Raw genomic sequence first — 20298 nt, forward strand, 5'->3', positions numbered from 1 at the left:
AGCTTCATACACTGCCTTCTCTGGGGCACATTGCCTGGCCTCCCAGGCCTTTAGAAATCTAGGTGGAAGTCTCTTTAATGTCAGAACTCTTGCATTCTCCATGCACCTAAAACCAGAGCCATGTGGATGATGCCAAGGTTTGCTGCCACCTGGAGTAATAGCCAAGCTTTCCTCTCTCTTGACCATAGGAGTCAAGTGCCTGGATCGCTGGGCACTCTGAATCCAATTGTGAGGAGCAAATTCTCTATGCTGCCGCCACCATTCTGGAACTTGGTGTGGCCACCACTGCCATTCTGGAACATGGCTCTCTGCGGCTTTCTTCTCAAAGCAGTCTTTCATCTTTGCACTTTTGAGGCTGCAAAGGGTGGAGACTTGCTGCTTCTTGTGATGCCCTCAGGCCACCTTTTTGATTCTCTTGTTCCTTCTCAGCAATGGAGATCTCCTCAGCGTTATCTTTGCAGTCCACAGCTTTACTGGAGCTTCCCTTCTGGCCAAACTCACAACATTTTAAATCATCCTGCTGGGCTCTTTGCTCTTGATTCTCAATATAAATCCAGCTAAAAGCCCCTAACAATAGCCATGCCACTGCCCCAACATTTGACTGCCTTGAAATTTATTTTGCCAGATTAAATAGTCCACCACCCTTAATCTCAGTCTTAGGCAAAGTCTGTGGACACAAGCAAAATGCAGACAAACTTTCTGCTAAGTCATAACATACATCATCTGGAGTCTAGCAATCAATGCAGTTTTTCTTCCTAGCAGAAACCTCCTGAACCAGTCTTTACCGGCAGGATTTCTATCAGCCTCCTGGTCTTCTGAGCTCTGACCAGGATCTTCCATACAGAGCAGCTGGAGGTGTTCTAGCACTTCATTTTCGGGTGAAATCTCTGAACCATTCCAAACACCTCCCAGAAGCTATTTCCAAAGGCTGTCAAACTACATGGTCAGGTATCCGCACAGCAACAACCCCACTCCTGGAACCAAATTTGTCTTGGTTACATTTCTCTCATTGCTGAGACAAAATACAGGATGCCCAGAATTAAGGAAGAAAAGCCTTATTTAGCTCATAGTATGTGGAGTTTCAGTCCATACTTGGCTGGCTCCAAGGCAGAGTGGCACATGGCAGAGAGCAATAGTTCACGGTAGTGGAAGATAGCAAAAGCAACAAGAGCAAAAGGGAGGAAGGGTGGCAGGCAGCCTTTTTCCCTCCCTTACATTATATGCAAACTGCCTGCCCCAGGGTGGGTTTGCACTCACACCATAATCCCAGCACTGGACCATGAATCAATCATAAACTATAGAAGTTCACTCTATGACTGCATGAGGCTTTGGGGGGTGGACACACACCCAGAAACAAATCATAACAGTCTCTACCAGCTCCCAACAGCCTCTCTTCTTTTTCTCCAGTTCTGCCTCTTATGTTGCCAGCAACAGTCCTCAGATGGGCCTCCTACATCCAGCACCATGCTGGTTCAATTTAGCTGGGTGTTACAAGTTGACCACCAGTTGTCAATCCACCACACTATGTGTGCACTTAGGATTTCCCACCTGCACTGTTGTCCTCTCTGTTTTTATTCTGTTGTAGCTTCCTGATTCCTACTTTCTTTGAAAATGGTGAAAATTTCCCAATAGGTAGTGGCTTTGGTTCATGTGCACCAAACCAAATCATTGTTTAACATAGACCTGGCTGGGCCTGAGGAGTACCGGGTGAAAAGGTTGAGCCAGCTTAGTCAAGAGCACCTTGGTAACTGCCCTAGAGGTTTCTTGCACTGTATGAGCTAGAGAAGTCTTTGATTTCCTTTTGTTTTTTTGCCCCTGACTGAGAAACCTCCTGCACCTCCTCCCTTTTGCTGCAGATTTCTCAGTCAGCCAAGTGCCAGAGAAGCTCGATGTGGTGGTGATTGGGAGTGGCATTGGAGGCCTGGCTGCAGCAGCGATTCTGGCTAAAGCTGGCAAACGAGTCCTGGTGCTGGAACAGCATAACAAGGCAGGGGGCTGTTGTCACACCTTTGGAAAAAATGGCCTTGAATTTGACACAGGTAAGGCTTGCGTGGAAAAGCTTTGGGAGCATGGCTCTATCTTTAAGGGACTTGGAGCAGCCGCTGTGGGGTGATACTGGGCATTTCCGATGTTTCAGAAGTGCCACCTTCTCTCTGGGAATCACAGCTGTCCCTGCTGGGCTAGGATCTGGGGGTGTCTGCTAACATCTCCCAGAAGAAAGGGTGGGCAGCCCTGTCTGGGCATGGGCGTGGCCTGCCCTGGACAACCTCTTCCACTTCCTTCCTTGCACACCTCTCCAGGGCTCAGTGCCTTTATCCCTGCGCCATTTGGTCTCCCCACCTGCCAACAGGAATCCATTATATTGGGCGCATGAAGGAGGGCAACCTTGGCCGGTTTATCTTGGACCAGATCACAGAAGGGCAGCTGGACTGGGCCCTGCTCGGCTCCCCTTTCGACATGATGGTGCTCGAAGGGCCTGAGGGCCGGAAGGAGTTCCCCATGTACAGTGGGAAGACAGCGTACATTCGAGGCCTCAAGGAGAAGTTTCCCCAGGAGGAAGCTGTTATTGACAAGTACATGCACCTGGTCGAGGTACTGTGGACACGCTCTCAACTGCCTTTATTCCCAGCAAGGCCGAGCTGGTGCAGTGGGAGAGGAGCAGTCATCCTTGTCCTCAACTCAGCCCCAGCCCAGTCTACCTCTGCCCTGCTGACCTCTTCTGCCAGGGAGGCTCCGCCCAGCGGCTGCCACCTCACTCTGGCCTCTGGACCACACCTTGCTCCCTCCCTGACCGGGCTGCTTTCTGTCATATGATCATTATTTCAGCTGAGATTAGATTAGGATTTTTTTTCCAGTACTGGGGATTGAATCTAGGGTCTCATGCATGATAGGCAAGCACTCTACCACTGAGCTACATCCTTAGTCTGATTGATTGATTGATTGAGTGACTGATTGATTGACACATAGAGTCTCACTAAATTGCCCAGGCTGGACTTGAACTTGTGATCCTCCTGCCTCAGCTTCCCAAGTAGCTGGGATTACAGGAGTATATTAGTATGGCTGGCCAGACTGGGATGTTGGAAAAAGAATTTGCACAGAGGAAGATAACAACTCTTCGGGCATGTAGGATGGGAAAAACAGAGTATAAACTTTTTTAAAAATATAAATTCAACAACATCCAGCTTTGGGTAGGTGTTGCAGGGCACAAGCTGTTGGGATGGCGATTCTGTCGCGGCTCTTGCGGAGGTGAGATCTGTGCCCGCGGCTCATTCTCTTTCCAGGTAGTGGCCCATGGAGCCATCCACGCCGTCTTCCTGAAGTTCCTCCCGCTGCCCCTGGCTCGGCTCCTGAGCAGGTGTGGGCTACTGATGCGCTTCTCTCCGTTCCTTCGCGCGTCCACACAGAGCCTGGCTGAGGTCCTGCGGCAACTTGGGGCCTCTGCCGAGCTCCAGGCCGTGCTCAGCTACATCTTCCCCACTTATGGTGCGTACCGGTTGCAGGTGCTGGAGGCTAGGGGACAACCCTCCCACTGGCAGGCTTTCTTCCCTAATCTGCTTGGCTAAATCCAGAGCGGAACAGACCACAGGCTCTCTGGAGCTTGTGGATGAGAAGTCTGTCCCCCACTGGACTCCCTGGAAGAGATCCCTCCATCCACTCCCTGAGTGATTTTCCCGTTCACCCACTCTGTGCTCCCTGGTCTTGGCAGCTGGGAGTTTCAAGGCTCTAGTCCCATGCACTCCCAGATCTGTAAGGTGCCTGTGTGGGATGGAAACAGCTCCTCTGGTGGCCCTGGACCCTGGGCAACATTTGGATCCTGTACTGCACCCAGGTCACCCCTGTTCCTTTCTGAAAGGTACTCATACCTGCTCCCGCCCACTCATCGCCCTTCTGTCCTAGCACAGGCGTGACCCCCAGCCACTCCACCTTTGCCATGCATGCCGTGCTGGTTAACCACTACATCCAAGGCGCCTACTACCCCCGAGGGGGTTCCAGCGAGATTGCCTTCCACACCATCCCTGTGATTCAGCGGGCCGGGGGCGCAGTCCTCACGAAGGCCACTGTGCAGAGCGTGCTGCTGGACTCAGCTGGCAAAGCCTGTGGTGAGAGCCTTGCCCTGTGCTTTGGGCTCCCTGCTGGGGTGAGAGAGCTCCGGAGTCTCGCCAAGGACAGGAGCTACAGCTGAACAACCTCCTCATGCCAGGGAAAGGCCCAAGTTGGCTGCAGAACAGGGGCTGGGGGGTTGGCGATTAGTCTGGAGATAAAAAAGGGAAGCAGGAAGGTAATGGATTGCACGGTCCCCAAACAGCGGCATTTCATCATTATCAATATATCAAAATACGGCCGCCTTCTTGAGCGAGGGCTGTGACCCTTCATGTCAATAGTTCTTAGCCAGTCCCTGAGGCCGAGTCGGTGTTTGCTCAGTGCCTGAAGGAATCTGTGGGCAGCAGGTAAGTGCTCCTCCCTACACGGTCTCAGAGCCCAGCGCAAATGAGCTCTCTGAAGCGTCCTGTGCAGGAGGCACCTTGGTAAGCAGAACATGCCAGCCAAGGCGAAGCTCAGGGGTGTTTAACAAAGCCTCAGGCACGGGGCCAAAAAGATGCTCCAGGAGAACAGAGCTGCCATGCACAGGAATTTGCCAGAGAAATCATTGAGGAAGAGGAGGCGGTGATGATGAGGGGGTGGTCTAGTACAAAAAAAAAAAAAAAAGAGGAAAAGGCCATCAGTAGCCTCAAAGAACCCATCTGTAGAAGGACTGAGAAGTTGCGGGTGGCTGTCAGGTCCATGAGTTGTTTTCTGCTGCCTGTGAGCAAGTTCTGCTTCCTGCTGCGAGGGCCCTGTGAAGTGAGGTGGGTGCCTCGGTTCAGTGCCATTCCAAAGATACCCATGTGTTTCCCATGTGCCACCTGAGGAAAGATGAGAGTAAAGGAGAAATAAGTCCAACCTCTATTTCAAGAAGTTTCCAGTCTCTGAGGGAATCTCATTGCAACATGGTTGAGGGCCACACAGCAACATATTCAAAGGTAGCGAGACACATGAGTAGTGACAGGACTGTGGGACAGGGAGGACCTCACAGGGGCAGAGGCTTTGAGCCGGGTAGGATGCAAGGGAGCCCAAGGGATGGGGTGGGAGGAGGTTGTTCCCGGAAGGCAGAACAGCACGTGCAGAGGCGCAGAGGTCTGAAAGAGCTGAATATTTCCAGGCAGCCAAAAATGGGAAGTTGAACCATACAAAACTGCCATTATATAAAAGGTCAAAGAATATTAGTTGCTTGATCTGGTCCTGCTGATAGTTCCGTGGACTTGCGGAAGGGTGCTTGAGGGTACTTCCCCGAATCTGCATTGCATCCGGGGCCTGTCCTGGCTGGCCCTTGGCAGGCTCCAGTCATTCTGAGAAAGTGAGGCACAGGCCCGGAGAGATGTGACGGGCGTAAGGACTCTTCCTGGTGCTCACAGAACCTCAGTCAAGCTCTCGCTCCTGCAGGAGTCACTGTGAAGAAGGGACAGGAGCTGGTGAACATCTACTGCCCCGTGGTGGTCTCCAGCGCAGGCCTGTTCAACACCTACGAGCGCTTGCTGCCCGAGAGTGCCCGCTGCCTGCCAGGTAAGGGCTGGTGTGCGCTGCTTATCTTCCACCCTGCTCAGCTGGGTGACACTGCCCCTCTTCTAGGCCACCTCTCCTACTGTCCTTAGCAGGGAGGTGAGAACTGTGGTCTGCACCTCACCATCCCAGCGTTTATGCTTGGGGAAACAGGTCCACACAGGCAAACTGACTTCTCATGGAGGCCCAGCTGGAAGGCAGAGCTGTCAGAACCCCAGGCTGTCAAAATCCTGACTCTCTAACCGGGCGGGGTGGCACACCCCTGTAATCCCAGCACTCCGGAGGCTGAGGCAGGAGGATTGCTGCAAGTTTGAGACCAGCCTGGGCTACAAAGAGAGCTCAAAGCTAGCCTGAACTGCTTCGTGAGACTCTATCTCAGATAAGACCAAAAAAAAAAAAAAAAAAAAATCCTGGCTCTCAGCACTTCCTGGTGGAGAGGTGCAGGGCTTCCGCTTCCTATAGGGGGCAGCCGAGCAGGTCAACCCAGAGGAGCAGCTCAGGATGCGCAGGATTGGTGGCTGTTAGTGGAGTCGGGAGCAAAGGGAAGGAGCTGCCCACCCTCTGGGGTAGATCCTGGAGGAGCTAGGGAGAGTGAGGTGCGGGGTTTCCTCGTGGGGGAGCAGGGGGCGGCAACTGTAATTGTCTCTAAGCTGAGCTTTCTGTTACTATGACAGAATTTCCAGACAACTTCAAAAGAGGAAGAGGTTTCTTTGGCTCTGGGTTTCAGAGGTTGCAGTCCATGGTCCCTCGGCCCTGGGCCTTGAGCTGGGGTGGCACAGTGCGTCACGGTGGGAGCGCCTGTGGAAGGAGGCCTGGTCACCTCATGGAGGCTGGGAGGCAGCCAGAGACGGGGGGCAGGGGCCAGGGGCCTAACGTCCCCTCCAAGGGCATGACCCTCCCCCAGTGACGTAACTTCCTCGCTTGAGGTCTCGCGCCTCGAAGTTCCAGCGCCTCCCAGAGGCCTTTAGTGCATGACCTGTGGGACCACTTACCCAAACCATAGCAGACTGGGGCCACCAAAAGCCAGTCTTTGACTCTTGTGCCTCACTCTGTGGGCCTCAGCCCGCATCTGACACCGTCAAGGCTCTGCTTTCAGCAGGGACTGCCCAGGGGCGCGGCAGGGACTGCCCAGGGGCAGGGTAGCATGGCCTGGGGTGCTGCCTTTGTCTTCCTATCCCTTCCCTTCCTTACTCAGTAAAGTTTACTTACTGGATGGTTTGTATTAAAGTTAACACCAGGATCCCAGCACTTAGGAGGTTGAGGCAGGAGGATTTCTGTGAGTTTAAAGCCAGCCTGGGCTGCATAGTGAGACCTTGTCTCAAAAACAAACAAACAAACAAAAAACCCCAAAAATGTTAGCACTGAAATCAAGGCTTTTAAGAAACTATGATTTGTGTGTGGCCTTTGTAAGTAGGTGTCATCTGCTGCTTTTGTTTTTGAGACAAGCTCTCACTATGTAGTTCAGACTGGCCTTTATGGGGAATCGAACTCAGGACTTCACACTTGCCAGGCAGGTGCTATGCCACTGAGCTATATTCCCTGGCCCCAGATTGGCCTTGAACTCACTGTGTAGCTTAGGCAGGTGTAGAACTCAGTGATCCTCTTGGCTCAGCCTCCCGAGTGCTGGAATTACAGGTGTGTACTACCACACCCAGCTGATGCTAACTCAAAGACTTCCATTGTTTATTTGTTTGGAAGCACATGGGGTTGAACTCGGGGCCTTTGCAGGCCTCACCTCCCCTTAAAATGTTTTGAGACAGGCTCCCGCTAAGTCTCTGAGTTACCCAGGCTGGGCCCAAATTTGCTATCCTCCCACCTTAGCCTCTTAGAGTGCCGAGACTACAGGCCTGTGCCACTGGGCGCAGCTGTGACTGAGACTTTAAAGGGAGGATCAACTTCTGCAGGTGTGCGGGCCAGCTGTGCTGTGAGCCAGTGGGGTCCCAGGGCTGTGTGTCCCCTGTGAATAAAGATGCACAGAGTGGAGACAGGTGGAATTAGGAGAGGCCTCTAAGGCTGTCTGACAGGAGGCAGCAAAAACCAGGCATCTGCCAAGCTCGTGAAGAAATGCTCGCAGAAATGGCTAGGAATGGTGATGCATGCCTATAGCCCAGCTACGAAGAAGGCTGAGGCAGGAGGATGGCAAATTCAAGGCCAGTTTGGGCAACTGAGTGAAACCTTGTCCAAGACAGGTGTAGCTCAGTGCTCCCTGGGTTCAATTTCCAGTGCTAAAGGGAGGGGAAAGGCCTGGACCCTGTCCTAGGCACAGCTGGAGAGCAAGCGTCCCAAGGCTGTGGGGGCAGGGAGCGGCCTTTCTGCCGCAGCTCTCATGGGCCTCGCCGCTCCACTTGCAGGCGTGAAGCAGCAGCTGGGGATGGTGCGGCCCGGACTGGCGACGCTGTCCGTCTTCATCTGCCTGCGCGGCACCAAGGAGGACTTGGGTCTGCAGTCTACCAACTACTATGTGTACTTTGACATGGACATGGACAAAGCGTAAGGCCCGTGCATGCGCATGGGGGCGTGTTGGGCCGGGCAGCGTGGGAGGAGGGCAGCTTCTGTGAGCTCCTGGAAGGGTGCTCCTGCCAGGGCCGTTTCTCAGCCTCGTCCCTGTGTGGAGTCCCAGGGGTGAAGTGCCCTTGGTGTTGGGAATGGTAGCCTTAAGGACATGGGCAGCGCCCTCCTCTCCCCCACAGGATGGAGCGCTACACCTCCATGCCCAGGGAGAAGGCCGTGGAACACATCCCCTTTGTCTTCATTGCCTCCCCATCCACCAAGGACCCGACGTGGGAGGACCGCTTCCCAGGTGGGCGAAGGGTCCAGCCGAGCTGGGAGGGCTGGCGGGGGCCAGGCAGCAGGGTGACCCGGCTCTGCACCCCCAGATCGGTCCACGATGATCGTGCTGTTGCCCATGGCCTTTGAGTGGTTTGAAGAGTGGCAGGAGGACCCGAAGGGAAAGCGGGGCACCGACTATGAGACACTCAAAAATTCCTTTATTGAAGCCTCTATGTCGGTGGTCATGAAACTCTTCCCACAGCTGGAGGGGAAGGTAGGAGTAGAGCACCGGTGGGGCGCCCACAGGCCCTTTCCTGAGGGTGGGGAGCCTCGCGGAGGTCACCGCGCCCCAGGGAAGGGCAGGGAGCCCATGGGGAAAGAGACGGGGATCTCACCAACCCCAATTCCTGTTCTTTTGCCTCCTCAGGTGGAGAGTGTGATCGGAGGCTCCCCACTGACCAACCAGTTCTATCTGGCTGCTCCCCGAGGCGCCACCTACGGGGCTGACCATGACCTGAGCCGCCTGCACCCGCGTGCGATGGCCTTGATGAGGGCCCAGAGCCCCGTCCCCAACCTCTACCTGTCAGGTACACCGCCCCAGGGGCCAGAGCTGAGACCCTGGGCCTCCCCGGGACCCCAAGTTCTTTGTTTCCATCCTCAGGCCCTGGGGTCCCCCTGCCCGCCCTCTGACGGGGTGACACTCAGCATCTGCTCTGCTCTCCTAGGCCAGGACATCTTCACCTGTGGGCTGCTCGGGGCCCTGCAAGGGGCCTTGCTGTGCAGCAGTGCCATCCTGAAGCGGAACTTGTACTCGGACCTCAAGGATCTTGGCTCCAGGATCCAGGCGCAGAAGAAGCAGCAGTAGTTTGGCTAGGGATCAGAGAAATCAGCACCTCCCGACTCACCCATACCGCTTTTCTGAATTTCACTGGCCTAGAATTCACTTTGCAGCCCAGGCTGGCCTCGAACTTGCAGCAATCCTCCTGCCTCAGCCTCCTGAGTGCTAGGATTACAGGTGTGCGCCACCATGCCCGGCTTGATTTGTTTCTGATTTAGGCTATCAATCAGTGTTTAGCTGTACCTCTTGCAGCTGAACAAATGATCTTTATACTGTTCACACACGCTCTTCTGGGCTGCTGCTCTGCACACCCACGATGGCCTGTCCTAAGTGCACTCTGGCTCCTCTCCTGTACCGCCTCGCTCTGGACAATCAAAGTGCAGGTTCTAGGGGTCAGTGTATAGAAGCTCGCAAAGTGCTGGCTGGCGGAAGCAGGTTGGTCCAGTCCTGCGGTGAGGTGTTTCCTCCTGTTTACTCTCCATGCTGTGCTGGATTCTACACTGTCACATGAGCGGGTGGTACCTAGTTCCCAATGTGCTGATGCCAAGATGCCCTCGGCCCTGTCCTCTGGGTTACACAGGGAAGGGCAGTGTCAGCAGTCAGGACAGACTGGCCTGAAGGAGTGTTCCAGATCCAGGGCATAGAGGATACTGCTGAAGTGACAGTGTCAGGACATCAGCCCAGACGTCCCCTGCCTGGCTGGGAGGAGGGCTGGGGTGAGGAGTCAGGACCAGAACACAGAAAGCCACCCACGTGTGGCATCTGCAGTTTGCTGGTACATATGCAGGTTAAGCATCCCTTTTCCACAGTGCTTGGGAAGGGAATTTCTGATTCAAGTTTTGGAATATGTGTATATACACAATGAGATATCTTGGGGACAGGACCCAGGTCCAAACACATCATTCATTCTGTTTCATATATACCTTCCTGAAGTAATTTTAAACAGTACTTAGCTGGGCATGGTGACACACTCCTGAAATCTCAGCACTTGGGAGGCTGAGGCAGGAGGCTGCAAGTTCGAGGCCAGCCTATAGTGAGTTCAAGGCCAGCCTGGACTATATAGTGAAACCTTGTCTCAAAACAAACAAAAACAATATTTAGATTATTTTGTATATTTTGGCTGTGACCAATTATTTAAATTATTCTGTACACTTTGGCTGTGACCAATCAGGTAACGTCATGTTGCCATTCAAAAAGCTTTGGATTTTAGAGCATTCTGAATTTCAGATTAGGGATGTTCAACTAGTGTGAAAGATGGGTGGGAAGGTGAGATAAAGGCTAAAGGTTAAGAAAAATAATGGCCTTACATTAGCCTTATTTTATATACCACAAATTTACACAGCACTAATAAATTTAATAAATCTCATTGTTTTGATATCTGAAATTTATTTTGGTTTCTGTTCAATAACACAAAACTACAGTGACGGCATTTACAGAAGCTCAGTAAAACGTCACATACTGAAAAATACTTATTAGACCACAATAAGCTTTAAAAAAATATAAAATTAAGTTACAAAAAGCTAAAAATATAAACCATAGCTAAACAGTGGCAATCTACTAATCAGGCAAACAGAAGGGAAACAATTTCAACAATCAAATGTTCATGTAACGTGGTCTCTCATGAATTACAGGACAATCTATCAAGAGCGTAAGGAGGCTGGCTTTGCTGGCAGTTTCCACACTATACAGCTCAGACCTGAACCCTTTACAGTTGAATGTCAGTATTAGCTCTGGATGAACAGTTAACATTAAATCTCAAAAAATTGCTTTCCGGCACCCTGAAGCAAGGCAGTGCCGAACTCAACCTTCCCAGCAAGGGTTCTCGGGAACCAGCCCGGTGGAACCGCAGGTCTGGTGTACGGCACACCTCCCTCCACGTTCAAACGTTTCGGAACATGCATAAAGTGCTCTAGCTCTCTTCACATCCGGCATCATGTACCAAGTTACCCTGTGAAAACAAGGACTGGAGAAGGAAATGAACATAACCACGGGGAATTTTGCAGGTATGGGGCTCTATCACTGTTTCATGAAGAGCCATCGTGGAGAAAAAGAATGTCAGTACATACAATTACTTGTCAGGTTTTTTTCTGAGTGGTGTGAGCCTTTCTAGATGTTCTGGCCTTCAACCTGCCAGAATCCAGAACGCTAAATAATCTACTCAGTAATCTGCAGCAAGAAAACAAGTTCTATCAACATGCGTGACTCCAGGCTGATACCCCCCAGCAGGAATTGCCCTTCAACCCAAGCAGGGGCAGGAGAGGACGCCCACGCTGTCTGCAGGGAGCCAGTGGCCCTGTGTGCTTCCAGCCAGCCCACGCTCATCCGCACCGCAGGTTTCCTTTGGTGGGAGAGACTTCCTCCAGTGCACTTCCGGCACAAGTAGTGCTACTTCTCAGGGCCTCAAAGCGTTGAGCCCTGTGGACTCCGCGACACTCGCCAACCTTCCTGGCTTCTGAGACCAACTTATCTTCCTGTTCTGTTTAAGAGCAAAAGCCAACACGTGTGAGGTCACAGCATCCAGTAGCCAGAAAGCTGTTCTTCCTCACTGAAGCCACACAAGGGGACAACTCCTGACGTGCCTAAGGAATGTCACTATGCTAGCAGCGGTACGGTGCCAAGGGCTGTCTCTCCAGAGCGAGGATTTCTCGGGGAGACCAGAGTGAAAGCACACACTGATTGCCCTGTCCCACTGAAGTTCCAAAATGAGCAAGTGGTATTACTAAGAGCTGCTGGAGTAGAAACGAATGAGCCAATCTCGTGGCGGGGGTAGTCAGGAAGGGATGGAAAACAGGCTGGGCCCTGAACAAATGGGGATTTGGGGACAGCAAAAGATGGGAGAAAACCTAAAGAACTATGGGAGGCTGGGAAATGCAAGAGTAAGGATAAAGGCACAGTCAAAGGTGGACACCCAACACGAGGGAGCTTTGGCTTCCGTGAGAGGCAGCAAGAGACAGGAAGGTGTCGTTATGCAGAGTCCTGAATGCCATAGTTCATAACTTGATCCTCTTTAAGCCATGAAAGGTCCAGACAGAGGCTTCTGTCTGTTTCTGGAAACATCAGTGTTTCCAAGATTATCTTTCTGAAATGATGGACAGGAGAACCAATTAAAATGATTCCTGAAAAAAATACTCAATAGAAAGGTAAAATGGTTGGGAGTGTGGAACAGGGGAAGCAAGGCGAATGCAAAGGCAGATTGTAGCTGGAAATATGGGCAGTTGAGAGGAGTTCAATAGGTAGAAGAGAGAAATCCAATTTGGAGAGACAACAGGATATCCTAGCTGAACCACCTGGCATATCGTAGGCCTCAGTTCTTTGGGAAGTAGGCCAAGATAAAAAGAGAAGGCTCTTTAGAGAATGAGAAATGGATGCGTTTTTGAAGAGACAGTGAAAGGAATGGAAACCTGGCTCTGAGAATCTCTTCCTCTCCAGCAGAGGAAAAGGCACAGGTCAGAGTCAGAGACACCAAGAAAGGGAGGTGTCCACACGTGTGGTCAGCAGCATCCGATTCTATGAAGTACTGAGAACAAGCCATTGGATCTGGTGACCTGGTAAATGCCTAACTGTGGAAACAGGGACCACGGTGAGTATGTATGCAAAAACCACGAAGAGAACGAATGGCAAAGTAACAGAAGCGACACTTCGGGAGCAGCGGAAGAGTGGCATGACAAACGGCACTGGTGGGAGCTGGGGAAATCTGGGCACACAGGAGGGCCAGAGGGAAGGTGCTAGTGTAGACGGGCACCAACAGAAAACGCTAGAGGGCACACAGGGAAAGGCAGACAGAGCGGGGAATAAAATAACTAGTGTCCAAGGGAATGCTGGAGGAGCCTGAGAGGATTCCTCTGGTCGGAAGGAAGTAACATGAAGACTGCACAAGCAGAGGGAACGATGCCAAGGCGAGTATGCGCCCACCCCTTAGCCCCAGCAAGTATACTACCGGCCAAGAACGGACACTTCAACTCCGTGCCCTGGGCTGCAGTCAGCCAGTGGGCAGCTGACAGGCAGGCTGTTCTCTTCAGACTGCCTTCCTCCACGGCACAGTGGATCTATCTCCACCCTCCCACACTCCTGGCACGTCCCTGAGATTAGCTGAGCTACAGCTCTCTCTCTCTCTCTCAATTCTGGGGCAGCACGAGTAGAACAGACTGAAATAAAACTTCAAGGTGTGATCCAAGACACTACTCTAAGGTACCCCAGGGGAGCCCACTGGGTTTCTTAAATTTAATGACCCTTGACATGGCATAGCAGGAGAATTTTTACTAATTATCCTTGGCATCTCAGATGAAAGGACCATTAAGATTAAGGTAAAATGGGCAGACAGGGCAGTTAAGTTTCTAAATATAAATCTGTTTTATTTTAGGCAATAAAAACAAAATGGGAGTTTGTGGGAAACTTGTTTCATAAAAGCCCTTTGAGAAGAATCCGGGCCAAAACCCTCTTACGTTTTCTTGTGCAGAGTGTGAATCTGCCCTTTGCAAAGAAGTTCCTCTTTCAACATGCAGCCGTATTTCTCAAAATCCCGAAAGGAACAGCAGCTCCGCCTACAGAAGCCTCAGGCTCAGGTTCGTGTTCAGTGCTACCGAACAGAAGCTGACGCACTTTGTCCCAAGTGATATGAAGTCAGAAAAACGGGGAGGACTTACGCTAAGTGAGTTGGACCTGCAGGCAATAAAGCACTTTTTAACCCGCTGCTCTGGGTTGCTGGTGAAGCCTCTGAAGAGAATCATGTGCTCTTAGTAGCCCTCTGCCCTCCAGTACTTCACCATCTTCTACACCCTGAGACCTTCGGCGCCTCTGCCTGCAGCCCTCCTACATCTGCAGAGAAACTGCGGGGAGGGCAGTGCCGTGGTCAAGGGCTAACTTCACTACACGGCCACACAGCCAAGGTCAGGGGACAGTGGACAACAGCGCAGCCTGGGGCGTCCCTTTGGTCTCAGCCGTGTTTCCACACGCTCCCTCAGCTCACAGTCGGAGAAGGAACGGATGGATGGATCACGTCAGCGTAAACACAGGGCACGCAGAAGTACAACACCACCAAACTCCAGGTGCCAAACCCAAAGCAACGGCCCCCACCTCTGCCAGACTTCTGCCATCAAACCCCGAGGTCACATTGCTTTTTTCTTCATTTTTCTTGATTCGGAAACAAATCAGCAGGGAGGACAAGGTTCTTGTAGTTACAAATCAAAGCTGAAATGAGAGCAACAAAGTGCACTGGTTACGTTTACCTTTTTCTAGCAGACTATGCCACCACACTGCTGATCCTATAGCAACTGCAGTTGAAGAAAAGATGTAGAATTAAGACAATCTGATCCATCAGCATAAGATACAATTTACAGGAATAAGGGCTGGAGATGTAGCTCAGTGGTAAAGTGCTTGCCTTGCATGTGCAGTGCTGTTCCCCCCAAAAAGACTAGTTTTATTTTTACCTTTTTGGTGGCACTGGGGTTTGTACCCAGAGTCTTGCACACGCTAGGCAGGCACTGTATCACTGAGCTACAACCCCAGTCCTTTTCTTAAAAAATGTTTGAGGCAGGGTCTCATTAAGTTGCCTAGGATGGACTTGAACATGTGATCCCCTACTTCAGCCTCTGGAGTAGCTAAGCTTACAGGTATGCACCATGCCAGAACATTCATGAGTCTTGCTGGGTGTGATGACACATGCCTGTAATCCCAGGACTCAGGAGGCTGAGGCAGGAGGATTACTGTTGAGTTTGGGGCAAGCCTGGGCTACACAGTAAAACCTTGTCTGAAAAATAGAAAAATAGGGTCAGGTGTTGTGGCACATGCCTATAATCCTAGCACTGTGGACGCTGAGGCAGGAAGATCGCTGTAAGTTCAAGACCAGCCTGGGCTACAAAGTGAGTTCAAGGCCAGCCTGAACTGCATAGTAAGACCCTGTCTCAAAAAGACAGAAAAACAGAAAACATTTGAGTCTCACTCACAGTATGAAAATGTACACTAGAAAAAAATATACTTGACAGAGGAAATATGGAAATCCTGGCTTCTGCTTTATACTCTCATATAATATTTTAAAATACTTAAATATTTTATTTCCAGCGGGGTGGAGGCACCATTATGATGAATGAAAAAAAGCCTAATTGTCAATTATCAGGGATAGCAGTGGCCTAGTTATTAGCAAAGATATTTTGAGTGAAGTGGCTTAATCTGTAGCTTGTATGAGTTGCACAAATGAGCTGTGTTCCCTGCAGGAAGTCTGGAACAATTCACAGCTGGCCACTGGCAGTTCTTTACCAACGCCCTCCCTGTCGCTGAACAGAATGGAGCAGGAAAGGTGCGTGCCAGCAGGAGCCGGAAGGGGAGTGCAGACTTCCTGCTGAGACAGGTCTGCCCCACCCCCACCAACCAACTGTACTCAGCTCCTGATGTTGGGGGAGGAGGGCTATTGTCCCTGACAGAGGCAGACTAGCCACACTCAAGAGGTGCAGCCCACAGAGCTGGATGCAGGGCGTGATCCAGGCAGCAGGAGGCCTACGTGCCTCTGGACTCACCTGAAGAGCGCAGCCTAGTGTGATGCCACCTCAAGTGTGGATCCCTGAGTGTCTGGTCTTCTGGGAACTTCCTAGAAGTGTAGCTACACCAGCTCCACCCCAAATGCAGTATATCAGATTTTACTTTCTACCCCATTTCCCAAGGTGACTCATATGCCTATTAAAAGTTTGTGACCAGGTGGTGTACAGCAAAAAGCCTAGGCCTGGGCATCTAGGGAGTTGCTATTGGGTACTGATCTTGAATGGAAACCTAGGAAGGAAATGACAGTATTTTGGGGCACGCTTGTCCCTCAAGAAGGGAGCTGTAGTAAGGACCGGTCTCTTCTAATTCTGACTTAGTAGATACATATACGGCATGTGGATGGTTCTAGTTTGCAGTCTGAAAAAGGTGGAAGGAATAACAGGAACACCCCAGCATTAGCTGCTGCTACTACACCAAATGCTAGCCCATTGCTGTGCCTGTCTGTCGCACATCCTCCTGGGAACATGGCTCCTTCCTTACCTTGAGGTTCAAACGCTGGTAGTCACTGGCTTTGGGTCGCCGAGTGACCTTGGATCTTTTTCCTTCCAGGGCAAAAGCAATAATCTAGAAAAAGCAAAAAGAAAAGGATTAAAGGGTAGCTCTGTAATTGATGTATTTCAGTCTCCAAAACTGGAGGCAGTCACCTGGCAGTACATTTCTTAATGACCCTGGTTGAAGAAATAGGAGGACACCCACAGAGAGGCCTAAACCTTGTGTGCGTGGTGCTGGGGATCACATGCCCCACCTGGTAGCCAAGGGCCCTATCAGGTGGCAGTGTAGCTCAACTGTACATCCTGGAGCCCTTGAGTTCAATCCTCAGCACCACACACACAAAAAAACTGTAATTATCTTAGAAATGGGTCCTAATCACATCAGAAAGCTGCTGAATAAGAAATGACAGATGGAGGAAAGCTGTGCTGGGCTTGAGCTTGTGGAAATCTGTTTCATCTGATTAGGGTACTCAGGCAAAGATCTGCCAAATACTCCCCCAGAGCGTTAGCATAGGCCATTCCTTTTCTTAATTTATAAATCACAATCAGTAATTTTTTTCTGTCTACAAACGCACTTCTTAGCCCCTTAGCTTTATCAACTGTTTTTTTTTTTTTTTTGCAGGGGTGGGGGGTGGTGCTGGGATTAAGGAATCACACCTTCTAAGCAAACACTCTACCACTGAGCTATATCACCAACCTAAGGTTTTTTTTTTTTTTTTTTTTTTTTTGAGACAGTGTCTCGCTATGCAGTTCAGGCTGGCTTTAAGCTAACTTTGGAGCCCAGCCTGGTCTCAAACTTGCAATGATCCTCCTGCCTCAGCCTCCAGAGTGCTGGGACTACAGGCATGTCCCACACCTGGCTTTTTTAAAATTCTGAGACAGTCTCATTAAATTGCCCAGACCGGCCTAGAACTTACATCTTCCTGTCTCAGCCTCCTGAACAGCTAGGACTGTAGGCATGCCCCACCACACCCAGCCATAAACTCTTAACTTCACTACTCTCATTATGAACACTTGGATAGAGAATAAAGAAGGCACATTTTTACTACTCTCTTGTCCTTATCTTTTATAGCCACAGGCCTGATAGCCACCATGAACTGAACTCTCCAGGTTTAACCAAGCTGCTGAACCAAATCTCCTAAATTCTCAGGGCTCAAACAGAAAATGCAATCATTTAGACTGGTCGCTAAGGGGAAGAGTATCACTTCATACCACACGTTGCTAAATAAAAAGATGCATAAGCCTGGTACAGTGGCACATGCCTGTAATCCTAGCACTAGGAGACTGAGGCAGGAGGATTGCAGGTTTGAGCCCAGTCTAGTCAACCAAGCAATGTAGCAAGCTCCTATCTCAAAATAAAAAATAAAAAAAACCTGGGGATGTAGCTCAGTGTGACAGCCAGAGTTCAATCCCTAGTAACCACCTACCCACACACCCCCCCACCAGAAAAGTGAGAATCTATAATTTCTGGGATTTCTTCTTTTTTGGTATATATGCTGCTGAAGCAAGCACTCTGGGCTTTCTTCTAACTCCCACTAATTGCAGAAGAGAGTCCTTGGGCTCTTTGCTGTTCACATTTAACTGAAACTGTTCTGCCAATACAGATGGAAAATAATTGGGAAAGGAAGCTAGAAATAATATGCTATGTCAAGCACGGAAAAGGGGACAATAAGAGCTCCACGTATCAAGCACTCTGGTCCACTGAAGCTGTGAAGGTCCTAAGTGCAAGGACTGGGGAGATCCCATTTTAGGTCAGGTCACATCCATGTCCTGATTTGACACCTAATGCAGCAATACTCAGAGGAAACAGCTCACGTGATGAAAGCGTGATTTACAAGCAAAAGCACCCTAGCAGGGTTTGTCTTAAAATCCCCCGCGCTCACAGGCAGCCGGGTGATAGCTACCTAGCACACTTTCAGGGTGGAGGAAATTCCCTTCCTTTCTCTGAGGCTTTTGCTGACTTACCTTCCGCTTGTTGTGATAGGCAATATAGAGGACAGCGACAAGAATGGCTGCGGTCACCAGATACGCGAAGAAGTGGCTGCTCTCCGCACTGGCACTTCTAGGGGTATTATAAAGGTCGCCCTTCTCACTATTCACGGAATCCAAAAGTGTCCCTTCCCGGGTTTCACTGGAGGCAGGCCCTGGCATCTTTCCTTTCTCTTCTTCAGGAGGCGATCCCTCCTCCGCCCCTGCATCGCCTTCTTCCGCCTCCTTGACGTCCACATCTTGAACAGTCTCTGCAGATTTGTCTTCTCCCTCCTGCCCGGGACCAGAGGGGTTGGAGTCCACTGTCTCTTCAGCCTGGGACGCGCGGGGCGAGGTCTCTCCCTTCTCAGGCAGTTGGGTTTTTTCAATCTCCGGGCCGCCCTTGCTGCCAGCGGAGGGGTTGGACACGCGCTTGGAGCCTTCTTGTGTGGACTGCGGCACCGCGTCCACCTTGCTGGGGTTTGGTTTTGCGGTCTGCGGCTCTTCGGACCTACCGGGGTCTTGTCCTGGGGGCGGCTGCCGCGCCTGCGCCCCGTCTGGGTCTGGTTGAGTGGACTGCGGCGCCTCGGCCCTGCTGGAGTCCGGTTTTGGGGACTCCTGGGCCTCTAGCGTGCCAGGTTCTGCGTTCTTGGGGGTTTGCTCTTTCAACTCCGACCCGTCTGGGTTTGGCTTCAGAGACTGCGGCGCCTCGGACTTGGGGGGCGCTAGCTTCCGGGAGGACTGCTGCAGAGCTCGCGAACTGTCAGAGTTTGGGTTCTGTGGGGGCTGCTGCGCTTCCGACTTGTGAGGCTGTGGTTTCGGGGGCGGCTGCCCGCGCGCCTCCGACGGGCCTCGGTCTGCTCCCGCGGGTGGCTCCCCCGACCGAGGCCGCGGATCTCCCGAACGAGACAGCGGGGTCGCGGGGGAGGGGCTGCAGGCGCCGCCGTCCGCAGGTGACTGAGGCGCAGCCGTCCGTTGCCCGGTGCTGGAACTTGGTTTCGGGACTGGCGGCGACGCAGGCGGCTGGGCTACAGAAACAGGAAACCAGTGAGGGCGGGGGCGGGGCCGGCGGGAGAAGAGCAGGGCACTCCGGGCGCTGGGGACACCGAGGGCGAGGGGCGAGCTCGGGAAGGGCGAGCGGGAGCGAGAGCAAGCGGAGGGCTCCGCACGACAGGGAAAAGGCAGGGGCAGATGGCGGCTGGAGGGGTGAGTGAAGGGGACCGGCCCGGGGACGACAGTGGGGTAGGAGGGGAGGGGGGGTCCTTACCCGCCACTGCGACACTCAGCAGGAGCAACGCAGCTAGGAACCGCATCCTGTACACACTGCGCTTCCGCTCTCCACTGCTCTCGCGAGAGCCCCGCTCAGGCCCCGCCCAAAGCACCGCCCCTTCCGGTGCTCGCCTCCCCGCCCACCTCGGAGCCTGTGAGAGAGGTGTGACGAGCTTCCGGGAGGAGGTCGGGCTCTGCTGTATCCTTGGCGTGGTACCCGCTTGTATACTTGGCGTGGTACCCGCTACAGACCAGCATCCCCTTTTCTCATCACTCCTTGCACTTCTGGGCGGGCCACAGAGTGCGAGCCTGGCGCCCGATCCCAGTTCTCCGCCCGGAACTCTGGCCTCGTCCTTTCGTGTGCTTTCCGCACAGCATCCCCAAACCCTCTGTGTTCAGGTCTTTGCTATCCAAAAACAGACGCATCGTCATCTTCGTAGCAGCAGTCTGCTTCCTGGCTCTCCTTCCCGACGACCTAGTGGAAATAGGTCGCCAAAGATCATTTCTAAAAAGTGTTTCCTTTGATCATAAAAATCTAAGAGAAAAGAAAGCGTGACGGGATAGTCACTGTTAATGCTTTAGTATATTTTCTGCCTTCCAAACATTTGAACATTCTTAATGGTTCAAAAATCAAACCATGACTTTAAAAGAAACATACATTAGAAGATTCTTTTTTTTGTCTTTCTGAGACAGGGTCTCACTATGCAGTTCAGGCTGGCCTTGAGCTCACTTTGTAGCCTAGCCTGGTCTCAAACTTGCAACAACCCTCCTACCTGAGCTTCCTGAGTGCTGGGATTACAGACGCGCCATCACACTCGGCTTTGTTTGAAAATT

At 51.8% G+C, this 20298-nt stretch overlaps 2 protein-coding genes across 2 annotated transcripts in view; one reads left to right on the forward strand and one right to left on the reverse strand.

Annotated features, from left to right (window-relative positions):
• Nucleotides 1-10191, forward strand: part of Retsat (retinol saturase (all-trans-retinol 13,14-reductase)) — a 14428-nt gene extending 4237 nt beyond the window's left edge. The window contains exons 2-11 of the mRNA XM_005385436.2: nt 1857-2039; nt 2351-2592; nt 3282-3483; nt 3903-4100; nt 5482-5601; nt 7950-8088; nt 8289-8398; nt 8475-8641; nt 8795-8954; nt 9093-10191. Of these exons, the coding sequence (XP_005385493.1) occupies nt 1857-2039; nt 2351-2592; nt 3282-3483; nt 3903-4100; nt 5482-5601; nt 7950-8088; nt 8289-8398; nt 8475-8641; nt 8795-8954; nt 9093-9232 (1661 nt within the window). The 3' untranslated portion in view covers nt 9233-10191. The remainder of the gene's footprint in view (nt 1-1856; nt 2040-2350; nt 2593-3281; nt 3484-3902; nt 4101-5481; nt 5602-7949; nt 8089-8288; nt 8399-8474; nt 8642-8794; nt 8955-9092) is intronic.
• Nucleotides 10192-10571: 380 nt separating this feature from the next.
• Tgoln2 (trans-golgi network protein 2) lies at nt 10572-19896 on the reverse strand. The gene is made up of 5 exons (XM_013514587.1): nt 19774-19896; nt 19463-19616; nt 18193-19223; nt 16217-16300; nt 10572-14392 (listed from the first exon to the last, which is right to left on the reverse strand). The coding sequence occupies exons 1-5, from the start codon at nt 19894-19896 to the stop codon at nt 14387-14389; spliced, it is 1398 nt and encodes a 465-aa protein (XP_013370041.1). The 3' UTR covers nt 10572-14386.
• Between the last annotated feature and the right edge of the window lie 402 nt (nt 19897-20298).

This window comes from Chinchilla lanigera, unplaced genomic scaffold (assembly GCF_000276665.1).
Source record: "Chinchilla lanigera isolate Chin_1 unplaced genomic scaffold, ChiLan1.0 scaffold00023, whole genome shotgun sequence".
Classification (NCBI taxonomy): domain Eukaryota; kingdom Metazoa; phylum Chordata; class Mammalia; order Rodentia; family Chinchillidae; genus Chinchilla; species Chinchilla lanigera.

What these genes read in the sequence shown, in the direction of transcription:
- Tgoln2 (XM_013514587.1), bottom strand. Translation starts at nt 19,896, where the DNA reads ATGACGATGCGTCTGTTTTTGGATAGCAAAGACCTGAACACAGAGGGT. An exon ending in GAACTGGGATCGGGCGCCAG is followed by an intron (nt 19,617 to 19,773) that starts GCTCGCACTCTG and finishes CCTCTCTCACAG; the next exon opens with GCTCCGAGGTGGGCGGGGAG. An exon ending in CCTATCACAACAAGCGGAAG is followed by an intron (nt 16,301 to 18,192) that starts GTAAGTCAGCAA and finishes TGCTTTTTCTAG; the next exon opens with ATTATTGCTTTTGCCCTGGA.